Genomic DNA, 15,705 nt, shown 5'->3' with positions numbered 1-15,705 from the left:
ATTACTATTTACGCGTACACAAAGTTGGACAAAATGCCCGGTCATGCTTATGCACAAATTGAACCCCACTTTAAATAAATGTTTGTAACTTTCCCTTTCAAAGAGTTGCATTATTAATCTAATATTGAGAGATAACGATGGTAAGTAGACCAAAAATAAGCAATTTAGTGCAACAGGTGGACACTAATATGTTGTAATGGAGCACGATATAGAAATTAAATTGGAAAATAAATACATAATATTGTATCATTCTACAGTTGTAAGATATTCTTGAAATCCATATAATAATCTATTTTTCCGGGTTTTTTTAAAAAAAAGTCAAGTGCGCATGCGCAGACGTTTTCCATGGTGGAAAATGAGGATGAGACTGGCGTGTTGAAGTTCAAAGATCTCTCCCTTCCTGTTGAATTAACGACAACACCAAATACATAAAATACACAATGAACATTATTGCCATCATCTCGTTGACGGAGACGATGATGTATACTTGTTTCCCCCCCCCCCCCTCTCAGCCTATCAACGAGCACCGTCAGTGAAGATGAAGCAACCAGGAAGTGTTGCCGCAATGTAACCGTTGCTCCCTAGCAGCGTCTGTTATGAACATACCGGACACGACCCTCGGAAAAGCGACCTGGCTCTTAACGGCCGTCATTGTTGTCGTCGCGGCGCTTTTAAGTTATTTCGACGACCCCGATCCGGTTAAGTACACGAGGTAAACACCGGGGCTTCTCTGCACACACACACACACACACACACACACACACACACACACACACATACACACACACACACACACACACACACACACACACACACACACACACACGCTTCAGTTTAACCGCTAACCTGCTAACACCGGGGACACGGTCACAGGTAACGTTACGTCATCTGAATGCGAGCACGAGGAATGTTCAATGTTAGCTACAAATGTAAACGATGAAGAGAGAAGCAACGACGTCATTATTAACCGTTCCTCCCGGAGTCAGACCGAACCCCGTTAACAAACAGGTGCATTTAAAGCTACTTCACTTTTTGGGAAACGTATTCACCCTGCGAAACAAAACCAGGACTGGATTCTAAATTATAGGCGTCTTCTCGTTAATTCGTCGTGTATTGTGTCGACTAGATCAGAGTTTTTATTGTTTTAATATGGTGTCCAGCCTATTGCAGAGTCCATTTCTAAAGTTAGGGGTTTGCCCAAAATTAGTATGTGAAATCACGCCTTTATACCGAGATGGTAAATAAACAATGTTGTCACATTTGCATGCATTGCCTGCATTATAATACACTTTGTTTGCTTTTTGAGCATCACCTGAACTCATGCTAATAGCAGGCACTTTTGGTTTTTTTTGGCACACACACACACACACACACACACACACACACACACACACACACACACACACACACACACACACACACACAGCATGGCCGAGGACATGAAGACTCTGGAGGAAAACTTCAGGCAGCAAAATAAAAGCTGCTTCATCCTCGGTGCCTCTGGGGAATCGGGCAAGAGCTTGCTTCAAGAGCTGCTGGGGCGCAACATCTTCTCCAAGATTACCCTCATCGGGAGGAGACGGCTCTCCTTTGAAGATGGAGCGAGTGAAGCCCTGGTCAGTGGGTTGATTCTCTAGTCCATTATCATGACATGTATCATGTTGAGAGTGACGTTTTTGTTTGCGTTTGTCTTTCTATGCCTCCAGGTACAGGAGGTGGTGGACTTTGAGAAGCTTGACGATTATGCCGCAGCCTTCCAGGGCCACGATGTGGGCTACTGCTGCCTGGGAACAACCAAAGCAAAAGCAGGGACCGTGAGTTAAACACTACACACTACACACTGAACACTACACACTACACACTACACACTGAACACTACACACTACACACTACACACTACACACTGAACACTACACACTGAACACTGAACACTACACACTACACACTGAACACTACACACTGAACACTACACACTGAACACTACACACTACACACTGAACACTGAACACTACACACTACACACTACACACTGAACACTACACACTACACACTACACACTGAACACTACACACTACACACTGAACACTACACACTACACACTGAACACTACACACTGAACACTACACACTACACACTGAACACTACACACTGAACACTACACACTGAACACTACACACTACACACTACACACTGAACACTACACACTACACACTACACACTGAACACTACACACTACACACTGAACACTACACACTGAACACTACACACTACACACTGAACACTACACACTGAACACTACACACTACACACTACACACTGAACACTACACACTACACACTACACACTGAACACTACACACTACACACTGAACACTACACACTGAACACTACACACTACACACTGAACACTACACACTACACACTACACACTACACACTACACACTGAACACTGAACACTACACACTGAACACTGAACACTACACACTGAACACTACACACTGAACACTACACACTACACACTGAACACTACACACTGAACACTACACACTACACACTGAACACTGAACACTACACACTACACACTGAACACTACACACTGAACACTACACACTACACACTGAACACTACACACTGAACACTACACACTACACACTACACACTGAACACTACACACTACACACTACACACTGAACACTACACACTACACACTGAACACTACACACTGAACACTACACACTACACACTGAACACTACACACTACACACTACACACTACACACTACACACTGAACACTGAACACTACACACTGAACACTGAACACTACACACTGAACACTACACACTGAACACTACACACTACACACTGAACACTACACACTGAACACTACACACTACACACTGAACACTACACACTGAACACTACACACTACACACTGAACACTGAACACTACACACTACACACTACACACTGAACACTACACACTACACACTACACACTGAACACTACACACTACACACTGAACACTACACACTACACACTGAACACTACACACTACACACTGAACACTACACACTGAACACTACACACTGAACACTACACACTGAACACTACACACTACACACTACACACTGAACACTACACACTACACACTACACACTGAACACTACACACTACACACTGAACACTACACACTGAACACTACACACTACACACTGAACACTACACACTGAACACTACACACTACACACTACACACTGAACACTACACACTACACACTACACACTGAACACTACACACTACACACTGAACACTACACACTGAACACTACACACTACACACTGAACACTACACACTACACACTACACACTACACACTACACACTGAACACTGAACACTACACACTGAACACTGAACACTACACACTGAACACTACACACTGAACACTACACACTACACACTGAACACTACACTACACACTACACACTGAACACTACACACTACACACTACACACTACACACTGAACACTACACACTACACACTACACACTACACACTACACACTGAACACTACACACTACACACTGAACACTACACACTACACACTGAACACTACACACTACACACTACACACTGAACACTACACACTGAACACTACACACTACACACTACACACTGAACACTACACACTACACACTACACACTACACACTGAACACTGAACACTACACACTGAACACTACACACTGAACACTACACACTACACACTGAACACTACACACTGAACACTACACACTACACACTACACACTGAACACTGAACACTACACACTGAACACTGAACACTACACACTGAACACTACACACTGAACACTACACACTACACACTACACACTGAACACTACACACTACACACTACACACTGAACACTACACACTGAACACTACACACTGAACACTACACACTGAACACTACACACTGAACACTACACACTGAACACTACACACTACACACTGAACACTACACACTACACACTACACACTGAACACTACACACTGAACACTACACACTGAACACTACACACTGAACACTACACACTACACACTACAGATCCACTGCTGGTGCTGAACTGACGGATCAGTTAAGATTCTACTGTTGAACTGAGGCACAAGTTACCAGAATACTGTGAACAGTATGATAGGATTTGATGGAGTTGCATTTCCAATAGTTCTAGACTGATAAACTGACTAGGCCGATAGATATACAATATATATATATAATTTATTTTATTTATATATATATATAAAAGAAATATATATATATATATATATATAAAAGAAATATATATATATATATATATTATTTATATATATATATATAAAAGAAATATATATATATATATATATATATATATATAAAGAGTTTTAAAAACCTCAAATATTTACATCATATTGTCTTAAAAAGTGCAGTATTGGTCGGGGTATATCTTTCATGCACACTTGTTTTGGGGTTAAAACAGTGTTTGACTGTGAATGTATATTTTATTCTCAAGCCATGTATTAAATGACTTATTCAAGTGTTTGGTATTCCACTTATGGATGAACGGTATGAAGGGGCAACAAATAGTAATACTGCAATAATAACCACAGATAAGTTATTAAAAAATCACAAGGTTTAAGATGTTTGTCGCATTAGTGAAATGTGTTTTTATTGTTTATATATTCTGAGGTATTAAGAAGGATTTTGTTCTTTAATTATGAAACGCTGTCAAAGGTCACGTTCTCCTGTTGCTTCAGGAAGGATTCATCCGCGTTGATCACGACTACATCCTGAAGTCGGCGGAGCTCGCCAAAGCGGGAGGCTGCACGCAGTTCCACCTGGAGTCCTCCAGGGGAGCCGACAAAGACAGCAGCTTCCTCTACCTCAAAGTCAAGGTGTTTGATTCCCTCCCTCCGCTGCAGGCCGCCTACTGAAGTCCCCCCCCCCCCCCTCTGTTTGTCTCATTAAATAGTGACATTGGACAATCACTGACAACGGATTTGTTTTCCCCAGGGACAAGTGGAAGCAGAGATTGAGGCGATGGGCTTTGACAGATATGCCGTTTACAGACCAGGGTGAGTGATCTCATTTACTGAATTCAAATGTATTTTTGAAGACTTCCAAGTCACCATTTGACACGAATAATCGCCGACCAAAACGCATCTAATTGTCGCAATGGATTAGGACATGTGATAGCTGCTGGATGGACTCTCACATTCCCCCGTGGCTTCATTTGTATCACCGCTAGAGAAGAGGAAGAGGAAGAGGAGTTGTGCTTCACTGATGTTTCAGGGACTGTGATTGAGCTCAGTTTCAACTCCTCCCCTGCTGCTGATTTGGCGGTTTAGAATGTGATATTAATGCACCGATCTGACGTCACTTAATAGCTTATAATACAATATTAAAACATCGTTTTTTTTAATATAAATACAAATATAAACATTCATTTTTTAATCACTGATCTCAACGGTGTGGGAGTGACATTTTAAAGGTATAGTCCGGGTGTTTTTGAAGTGGGGTCTTATGAGGTTCTTGTCCATAGTCAGTGTGTTTATGTACGCCACGTTCTGAATATTCACATGTTGACTTTCTTATAGGTGGCTAAAATAAGTTTTTTTTTTTTTTTTTTTTTTTCCTCCAACAGGGTTCTGTTGGTCGACAGGCAGGAGAGTCGGCCCGTGGAGTGGCTGGCCAGGAAGTTCTTGGGTGCCTTTTCCGCCGTGTGCTCCACGTCCATGTCCATCCCGATCCAAGCGGTGGCCAAAGCGATGGCGTCCAACACTCTGCTTCGACCCGAGCAGAAGTCTGAGATCCTGGAGAACAAGGACATCGCCGCTCTGGGGAAAAGCGCGGGGAAGTGAGTGGAAGGAAAACGCACCCCGGAGGTGAGAGCGACGGCTCCTTGACATCTGTATCTGATGTGGACGTCCTTAGACTAATGAACATGGGGTCCAGGGTTAAATATGCCAAAGACAGTTCAGAGTTCACTGTGATGTTCTGTGTCACCTGTATTCAAACGCTCTCATTTTATCTTCTCATTACAGCGGATGTACAAAGACAACTCCAATACTGCAAACACTATTCACACCATCATCATCATCATCACCATCATCATCGTCGTCGTCGACTCTGAGTCAACGCACTGAACTGCCTTAAAGTAGATGCTTGAGTCTATGCTAGACTAGATTAAAATATCGGATGTCTTCTAACATATTTTCATTACATTATTATAAATATTTTACTCTGTGGGTGTTTGATTTTTAATATCCGGTGTCTATATCTGCGCACTGCAGCATGTAATGGATTGGATGCATATCACCATATCTATGCTGTTGTTTCTTCCTGGTATTTCTATTTAATTTATTGTTTTATTTCTGTTTCATAGTTGTACACAACTGTCTTCTGCTTTAATTCATTTTATTTATTTTTGTTTTTATTTTCTTATACTTGTGTTTTGGTGCATGTTGCTCTAAGTGAAGCGCTTCAAATTGCCTTTTTGTTTGACAGATGATGTTCAAATAAACGTACCTTGTTCTCCGTGATCCAGCAGCGCCCCCTTGTGGCTGAATGTGGTTACACTCATTGGGCTCTAAATGCTTGTGTGATATAGGGATTTTTTTATTCAGTAGCTTTGGTTTATTTGACGTCATCTTTGTAACAAGACAGTCACTCCTTATAAAATGCAGTTGTCTTCTAAACAATGACATAAAAACCAACCTGACACCTGAGAGTCTGTGGGTTCATATTCTCTTCTGATTCAAAATACACAAATGTTTTGCCCTAACATGAGCATTTTCCAAATATCATGGCTTCTGCACATTTCAACAGAACACTTAAACAACATTCTACTCCCAAGAAGTGATATTGAGAGGGAGAATTGACATTGTTTTTTGCGGGGGGGGGGGGGGGGGGGGCGTACAGCTTTTCTCCTCTTCCTGCAGCTTTGGCCGTGCAGTAATTAGCCCAAAAATGAGGAGCAACTGAGCTGATCTGCCTCTCACTGATTAGACTTTACTAATAGAGGTCTGGGACAGAATGACAAAGGAGAATATAAAAGATGGAGTGAACCAACTATAGTCAGAGTGCCAAGACATCAAGTGTGGACAGAGGGACAAGCGGCAACGTTGACTCCGCTGAAGAAGATCGTAGAAGCCAAACTCGGCCATTTATTTAAAGCCTGGCTTCAACTCGGCCTCAGTTACTTCGAGGACAAAGCAACGAAGAACTCTCTTTTCCTGATAAGAAGATTCATCAAGTGAAATCTGAATTCTGCTCCACCCCGTATCGACCATGCCAGAACTACATCAGCGGGGAGTTGTCCACCTGATCGGGTAGACAAAGCTCCAGCAGGCTTTGAACCCAACAACAGAAGGAACCCCCGTCTCTTCACACGGCAGTAGAGCAAGTCTGAATATCCACGCCTTCAAGTCTAGTCTGAAGCCTGAGTCTCAAAAGATGCACGGTCTGCCCTAAGGCCTTCGTCACGGCAGAGCAAAATGTCAGACTCGTACACAAGAAGACAGACTCCTGGCAGCAGTTCGGCAGGAGAAGTTGACGCGTCAGGCACCATCGCGGTGATGTCTGGAGCGAGAGGATACACCCAACGTCTGCCGCCTCAGGCCTGGTTTTGACAAAAACATGGTCCCAAGCTAGTTCTGCTGCAGGTAGAAAGTTCTTGGAAAGAGGTTTCCCACCTGGCCAACAGAATCGGGGGCAATTATAACGATGATTCAATTCTGGTTAAACGGATGCATTTAATGCAACTTATAAATCATATTTAAAACTTTGCTTGACTTTTGTTCTTCTGTTTTTAATTTAAAGTTGGCTAAACATCTGGTTTTCCTGACTATTAACGTTATATTATTGTGTGTTAACCACATACACAAAAATATAACTTACACTCAACAAAAAATACATGAAGCGTTTGACAATACTTCATGTTTTGAAGCCATTTCCATGTTTTATAGAGACTCTAATTGCGACGTTGACCCGATTGCCAAGTTGCTGATTATTTTTTCGGCCAAACAAAGATGGCCGCAGAAAACTTCAGACTTTTCTTGACATTTTAGCGCAATCAACTGTATTTTATAATTACTTCTCAGTTTTTATTTAGATAGTTTAGATCATAGGTGACAGTAAAACCTGTTAAACCGTGTGAGTGTCGTAAAATTATACTTCTACACCTTCACGGAGCAGAGAAAGTATCTGAGATCATTTCATAAGTTAAACTCTGGCGACATCTTGTGGTGGTTATCTGTAAGTGTCTCTTCCGACTCGGCCCGGCCCCCTTTTCTTTACGTCACCGAACGTCAACCAGGAAGTCCACAGTAACCAAGGCGGCATCATGGCAGAATACACAGACCCACGTGAGTTTGGTAAATAGCACATTTAAACCCCCCCTAAAAAAACACTGTGGCTGTTAAAAATGCACGCGCTTCTTTTAGCTAGCGAACATTTCCATTGCGCATTGTCAATGTGTCGTTACAGCCGGTTTCCGCAGCTGTAATGGTTGTAACGTTGGTGCACATTTTTTTTTGCTTGTGTGAAAGTAATTAGCTTTTAGCTACACCAACGCTGCTAAAAGTAGCCGTGTGCAAAAGCGGCTTGTAAATGAGTATTTTTGTTTACTGTTGACAGGCGGCGACGGAGCTGCCGACGAGATGCCGGAGCTCTCTGACGGTGATGATGAAGATGATGACATGGATAACGACGAAGAGCCGTGGCAGTGGGAGGAGGACGAGGACAGTGTTCCGGTTCACGTCGCGTGTCTGTTCTGTGACAGGTGAGGTGGGCTTCAGTAGCTGAACGATACAGTGTAAGTGTCTCCATTTAGAGTGTCCTACCGGGTGTCGTTGTTTGTGTTTCAGGCGGCTGAACTCCGTGCCCGCCACCCTGCAGCACTGCACGGCTGAGCACCGGGTCAGCCTCGTGGACGTGATAAGAAAACACAGTAAGTAGAGAGTCAGAGGAGAACCGGAGGATTGTTCGGTTCTGATGAAATTGGCTCACCCTCTTCTCTCTTTTACCCCCTCATTAGATTTAGATGACTACGGTTACATCAAGATGATCAACTTCATCCGGTCAACAGTACGTATTGTCTGTGATGAGATGTGGTTTAAATGTTCATGTTATATTGTTGAGTTTCATTTTTTCTTTATGGACAATTCTGCGTTTATAGAAATGCGATGCATCCGGTCTGACGGGGCCTGCCGGACGCTCCTTTACCCTGGGAGAGCGAAGACTTCCTGAGACCAGTCCTGCAGGACGACCCTCTGCTGCAGACAGGTACAGTGAGCACAGTGTGTGGTGGTGGTGGGTTAGGGTTGAGGGGGGGGGTCCTCTGACATTGTGCTCCAGTATTAACTCTCATTCTCAATGAGCGGCACAGCCGACGAGATGTAATGGAGGAAGCCGAGAAAATCGACGAGGCCGATATCGAAAACAACTATTCCCTCAACAAAATCTACACACACACACACACACTCTCTCTCCTCTCTCTCTCTCTCTCTCTCTCTCTCTCTGTCTGTCTGTCTGTCTGTCTGTCTGTCTGTCTGTCTCTCTCTCTCTCTCTCTCTCTCTCTCTCTCTCTCTCTCTGTCTGTCTGTCTGTCTGTCTGTCTCTGTCTCACTCTCTCTCTCTCTCTCTCTCTCACTCTCTCTCACTTTCTCTCTCTCTCTCTCTCTCTCTCTCACACTGTCACTCTCTCTCTCTCACTCACACTGTCACTCTCTCTCTCTCACTCTCTCTCTGTCTGTCTGTCTCACTCTCTCTCTCTCTCTCTCTCTGTCTGTCTGTCTGTCTGTCTGTCTCTCTCACTCACTTTCTCTCTCTCACACACACTGTCACTCTCTCTCTCTCTCTCACTTTCTCTCTCTCTCTCTCTCTCACACACTGTCACTCTCTCTCTCACTCACTTTCTCTCTCTCCCACACACTGTCACTCTCTCTTTCTCTCTCTCTTTCTCTCTCTCTCTCTCTCTCCTCTCTCTCTCTCTCTCTCTCTCTCTCTCTCTCACACACACTGTCACTCTCTCTCTCACTCACTTTCTCTCTCTCCCACACACTGTCACTCTCTCTTTCTCTCTCTCTTTCTCTCTCTCTCTCTCTCTCTCTCTCTCTCTCTCTCTCTCTCACTCACTCACTCACTCACTCACTCACTCACTTGTGTCCCTGTACAACTTTTCACCTCATAAACAGGAGGTCTATCACTATTCAGCCACAGATCAAAAGAGAGATACACACGTGTGTGTGTGTGTGTGTGTGTGTGTGTGTGTGTGTGTGTGTGTGTGTGTGTGTGTGTGTATGTGTGTATCCCAGCTTACCATGAAACAGTCCACTGTTTTTCAGGTTGTAGGGGATATCAGGGTTTTTGCATTGCAGATCATTTGCAAAAGCTACACCAATGAAAAAAGGCCTGACCAGAAACCACTGTATCCAATGGCAACATAAGAGGAGACACTTTAACAATATTTTTCTAAATACATGTTTTGTGGTTTGAATCATTATAGTACGCTTTAAAAAAATACATTCTAGAGACAAGAGACCCCTTAAACCTTTGATGAGGCTTTCGTGTTTTGTCTCTCACACACGGCGACTCCTTCACGTCTTATTTCGGGAGGAGAGAAGTTGTTGGACCTGGTTCAGGTTGCTGTCTCTTGTAGGTTTGCGGTGCGGTCCGCAGACACCGCAGTCAGTGATTTGTTTCTCAGGATCCTCTGTTGAAAAGCCCCTCGGAGGAGGAGCGGCGTTGGTATTCTGCGTCGGTGCAGAGAGCTCTGGTGGAGTGCATGCAGCCTGGCTGCAGAACCCGGCCTCTTCTCCCCTCTAAAAGGCAACACTCACTTCCTGCAAGAGGTCTTTTTAAAACTACTGGAAGGTCTGAACAATCAGAATTTCAGCAGATTATCATTTTTAGATGAGACCTGAATGGATTTAGTCTGATTTTCCACGTCCGCTTCTCTTAACCGTCACTGAGCCTTTGATGTTACACGTCTCTTGCTTGTCCCCCCCCCCCTCTCTGTGGTTCTTGACAGACCCCGAGGAGCTCTGCGAGGGCTCCTCCGGCCCGTCGACGTGCCCGCCGCCCTCTGGGACCAAGTCCCATGATGCACTGCAGCAGAGGGCCCAGGCCGCTGAGGAGAGAGCCCGTACTTCAGAGGAGGCGCTGACCAGAGCCATGGACGACCTGCACAAACTCAAGTCGGTTTCGCTCTTCCTTTATCACTACTGTGTGTGTGTGATTGTGATTGTCCTAATTAGATGTTCTGGAGAGCTTGCGGTGTGTCGCATCTGCTTCTGCACTGCCCTCCTGAGGCCAGCAGGGGGACACAGTGAGCCCAGTATTGCAGCAACATCAACTAGAGCACCTTGTTGAAGAAGTTTGGGAGGAAGGGGAAGGATATAAAAGAGAAAGGAAAATTCCACTGCAGCATTGAGGTTAAAGTGAGGAGGGGGGTGGGGGGGGGGGGCAATAAGGGAAAATTACAGAAAGAGTGAGGTTGGGGGGGTTGGAAGAGAGTTAGGAAAGATTAATGCCTCCCGTCTCCTCCGTTTACCGCTACGTCCTGCATGAAGGTTGTGTGTGCTTTCTGCTTCTCCCGCTCGCCGCCCTTTGTCCCCAACAAGAGACGCTTAAAAAGGGCGGATCCGCCCCCCGCTGTGCTTCTCTCAGGCTGCTGGCTCAGGGTCTGGTGCTGAGCGCGGGGACGAGCGGAACCGGCAGCCTGAGCGCGGTGTCCGAGCTCCGAGAGGACGAGGACGAGGCCTACTTCAGCTCCTACGGCCCATTACAGCAATCCACGAGGAGATGCTGAGGTCCGACACAACACACACACGCACACACACACACACGCACACACGCACACACACCCACACACTGACCAGGCCTGCAGGTCTCCATTACTATCATCGTGACTCACTTCCCGCCGCCCTCCCTCCGTCTCTGCAGAGAGAAATGGGGTTCATCAGCATCCGTCTCGGCTGAAAGGTTTCCATGTAGCACGTGAAGGGAAAATCATCGTCTTTATGCACACATTGATACTGAGGACAAAAGTGATAAATCAGCAATAAGCGCCGAGCTCTCGAGTGAGACTCCGGCAGTGCCCCTGCATGGCGGACGCTCCAAACGTGGAAATACAATTTTATTTTTTTTACGCTGTGCTCAAGTGCTGAAACCTGGAAGTGTCAGCAAGCTGGGGGGGGGGGGGGGCTTTTATGTGTGTGTGTGTGTGTGTGTGTGTGTGTGTGTGTGTGTGTGGTGTGGGGGGGGGGGGTCAGCTCTGTCTCCTCCCTTCCTGTTCTACTTACCGCAGTGCTTAGACATATCCCTGTTGGCTGTCCTGATTGGTGCCAAGCACTGTTAAGTTTTGCGTCATTTGAAGCCTGCGTCAGGCTCTAAACTTGCTTCAGAGCCACGTGTGGGGTGGGGGGGGTGGGGGGGGCTTTGCGGTAGAGAAGTGTTCAACTCTTTCTCAGGTCGCCGTGGAGTGCGTCATCTACGACGTGTGTGTGTGTGTATGTGTGTGTGTGTGTGTGTTTTTAGAGACCGTATGAAAGGGCGTCGTGAATCCACTTTAATTTGTTCCTGCTTTTAATATAAAAAAAAAAAAAAACGGGACACCGGCCAATCGTGCGACGCGGGGAAAAAAAAAAAGGTCAGAGTCGTTCCATCGTAAGTCGTTTTGCGATAACTTTTAGTTTTAAGAGAAGAGTTCTGGTGTGGAAATGAAAGGCCGGACAATGAATTGTCTTCCCATTTAAATTATAGCCTTCATTTTACCACGTCGTCTTAAAAACAAATACCCATATTTATACAACATGTACAATAAAAAAGTGAATCGGTTGCTGTAATATTTCCTCCCTCACATGATCGCTACAACACTAATGTAAAGTCTTTGTTCTTGCATTTAAAAACACTTATTATAATAAGTACAGTGGACGAGTCTTTGGCGATCACAGTAACTAATTGAAAGCTTCCTTTTCATGTGAATGTCCTCCCGAGAGCTCAGCGTCTCAATAGAACCTCCTCGGTTCCACGGTGGGTCCCTCCCCGCTCGTGTTTCTGTCCCGTAGGATTTTGCTCTGACCGTTCCCAGAATCCCCTCACCGTCTGCTTTTGATCCGCCGTTATCTGCGAGGCGAAAGCGCTTCACGTGACATGCTCCGGGTCTTCTTCTTCTCTTCCCTGAAGGGTGGCCGATAAGGCCGCTGTATATCACAACATAAACGTCCGCGTGCAAACAGTCGTAGAACTCCGAGAACGCAAATCATCTTTAAAAGCCTAGCCTTTAGAAAACCCGGGCAGTAAATTGTGTGTTTTCCCTCAAACACGTCAACATGTTTTATTTTATTTTTACGTTAAGTTTTGAACATTCTCAGGCTTGCAAGTCATCAAAACAATAGTCAAACGCATCATTTTTTCCCCAGAGCCGGCTCGCTTCCCTCTTAGCTCTGCTGAGACTCTGCACATGTGCAGTAGCAGTCGGGACACGCGGCGGCGGCGGCTAAAGGACAAAGGTCACGAGCTGAAGCGCGAGCGTTTCACTTGTCCTGGAAGCGGGAGATCGTTGTGTGGCGTTAGAAAATAACGGCAAAACTCCACTTTTGTTCATGAGAATGAACTTCTCTTCTACTCTTTGTTGTCATTTCATCACTGCTAATAAACAACAGCGATTTTATAGGGACAAGCTGACGTTGACCTCCGATTCTCTCCTCCGCAGGACAAAGTGCGCACGGAGAGTTACCGCGGACTTCATGTACCGCAAACCCCGAAGTGTTCAGAGACAAGGTGAGCCAGATGCAAACAGATGTGGGTGTGTATTAATGTGTGTGTGTGTATTAATGTGTGTGTGTGTGGTGTGTGTGTGTACAGTATTTGAAAGGGTAGCCCGGTTTAATGTACAGCCCAAGCGGACCATTAACAGGAAAAACCTAAAGTGTGTGTGGTGTGTGTGTGTGTGTGTGTGTGTGTGTGTGTGTGTGTGTGTGTGGTGTGTGTGTGTGGTGTGTGTGTGTGTGTGCGCGCTCTTTGCAGGAAAGACATTAATAAGAGGACGGTGATTTAAAACACAGTGTGGGCTTTATTAGCGCCTTGAATGTCCGACTGCAGAGTGCTGATAACGCACACATGCAATCCACCACCAAACCCCAGAACAACCCCCCCTTCTTTAACCCCCCCCCCCCCCCCCCCCCCCGACCCCCCCCTGCAGAAAGCAGCAGCCTGTATCACCACCATCCATTATGTGGGCGGCTGCTGGTTAGACGGGATGATGCTGTGGAGTGGGGGAGGCAGGTTCTTTTTGGTTGATGGGGGGAACGTACGTTATCCCCTTCTACGGGAAGCGCCGGGCGGGCAGGTTAAAGCGGCCTTAAATAGAGACGGGGGGGGGGGGGGGGGCTTTGGGGAGCAGTTAAGGTGCTGGAGACAGCATGCCAAACATTACAGACTGTTAACTTTGATGACTCGGTACAAACGTGGAAGCCGAAAGCAGCTCGAGGTGACTTGGATGTTGGAGTTCATGTAGTCCTTCAAAATAAAAGGCAGCCTCCGTGACAGTTGCTGCTTGTTCCTTTTATTAGTACATATTTTGGTTTTCCCAATGCAAGGAAAGCTCCTCCGAACCGATTTCAGGCTGAAATGCTTTGATAGGTTCTAAAAACATGCACAACCTTGTTCACACTACAGCGTGTCAAAGCCAACAGTTCCATTTCATCCTAACCAATCCTCCTTCCCCCCCACCCTCCCGTCCTGCAGGTGGTGCTCGATGTGGGCTGTGGGACCGGCATACTGTCCATGTTCGCCGCCAGAGCCGGGGCCAAGCAGGTCATAGCCGTCGACCAATCAGGGATCATCTATCAGGCCATGGACATCGTCAGGTGAGACGCGATCACAACCGTCACTTTCTCTTCTTTTTTTTTAGGGAGATTAGCTCACTAGGAGGAGGTTGTTTGGGCTTTGTGTGCAGCAAAGGATTGTGGGAGTAGAGGTCTGTGTGACCTCCAGCCACCTTTTCTTTTCTTTTTCTTTTTTTTAATTTTTTGCAGCTGGTTGACTTCAATAGAGCTGCTGTGAGGCCGCGTGGCCATAATGCACATAATTTACACCTGCGGTCGGACTCATTCACCGCTCACCTTCTTCTTCTCTGCAGGGGCTTCAGTCCGAGGCCTGCAGTGTCACACGCACACACACACACACGCACACACACACACACACACACACACACACACACGTAGATGACCCCCTGTTGGTACCTTTTTGATACAGTCCTCAGTTCCAATTTCAGGTGGTGAGCGTTTCCAGTTTTCCAGCAGCATGCCTCTCCACAGCGGAGTCATTTACCTCAGTCTACCTGCAGCCACTTCACTCCATCGCACCCCCCCCCCCCCCCCCCCCCCCCCCATGCCTCTGAAAATGCATTTTTTTTTTTTTTTTGGAGTCGGGGGCCCGTTATGACTGCCATTATTACCGTTATGTAAGAGAGTGTCGTATAAGCGAAACAACGGGGTTCGCTGAAGGAAAGAGGGACGTTTTAATTTTACAGCCCACTGACTCGCTGTCGGAGAGTGTGTGTTGGCATGCTGGCTGCCGTCGCAGGTTCGCCAGCGGTGAAGTTTCAGCTAAAAAAAGATGTGTAACACCCCCCCCCCCCCCTCTCTCCTCCTACACACTCACAC

The 15,705-nt window shown here is 45.8% G+C and overlaps 1 protein-coding gene and 1 pseudogene across 3 annotated transcripts; both read left to right on the top strand.

The window, feature by feature from the left end:
• Nucleotides 1-538: 538 nt before the first annotated feature.
• On the top strand, nt 539-6,762 carry htatip2 (HIV-1 Tat interactive protein 2). 3 transcript variants are annotated; one of them, XM_068732226.1, is made up of 7 exons: nt 539-712; nt 1,427-1,616; nt 1,707-1,814; nt 4,792-4,929; nt 5,048-5,109; nt 5,679-5,919; nt 6,079-6,762. In XM_068732226.1, the coding sequence occupies exons 1-6, from the start codon at nt 597-599 to the stop codon at nt 5,893-5,895; spliced, it is 831 nt and encodes a 276-aa protein (XP_068588327.1). In that variant the 5' UTR covers nt 539-596; the 3' UTR covers nt 5,896-5,919; nt 6,079-6,762. The 3 variants fall into 3 exon arrangements, with proteins under 3 accessions (XP_068588327.1, XP_068588343.1, XP_068588335.1); XM_068732242.1 differs by lacking the exon at nt 539-712 and adding an exon at nt 732-1,008; XM_068732234.1 differs by lacking the exon at nt 539-712 and adding an exon at nt 732-1,237.
• A 1,592-nt stretch (nt 6,763-8,354) lies between these two features.
• Nucleotides 8,355-15,394, top strand: LOC137888628 (protein arginine N-methyltransferase 3-like; annotated as a pseudogene).
• The last annotated feature ends 311 nt before the right edge of the window (nt 15,395-15,705 follow it).

Source organism: Cebidichthys violaceus, unplaced genomic scaffold (genome assembly GCF_023349555.1).
Source record: "Cebidichthys violaceus isolate CVI_PGR_0920_01 unplaced genomic scaffold, fCebVio1.0.p SCAF_106, whole genome shotgun sequence".
Taxonomy (NCBI): domain Eukaryota; kingdom Metazoa; phylum Chordata; class Actinopteri; order Perciformes; family Stichaeidae; genus Cebidichthys; species Cebidichthys violaceus.
This window is presented reverse-complemented; position numbering and strand designations above follow the sequence as displayed.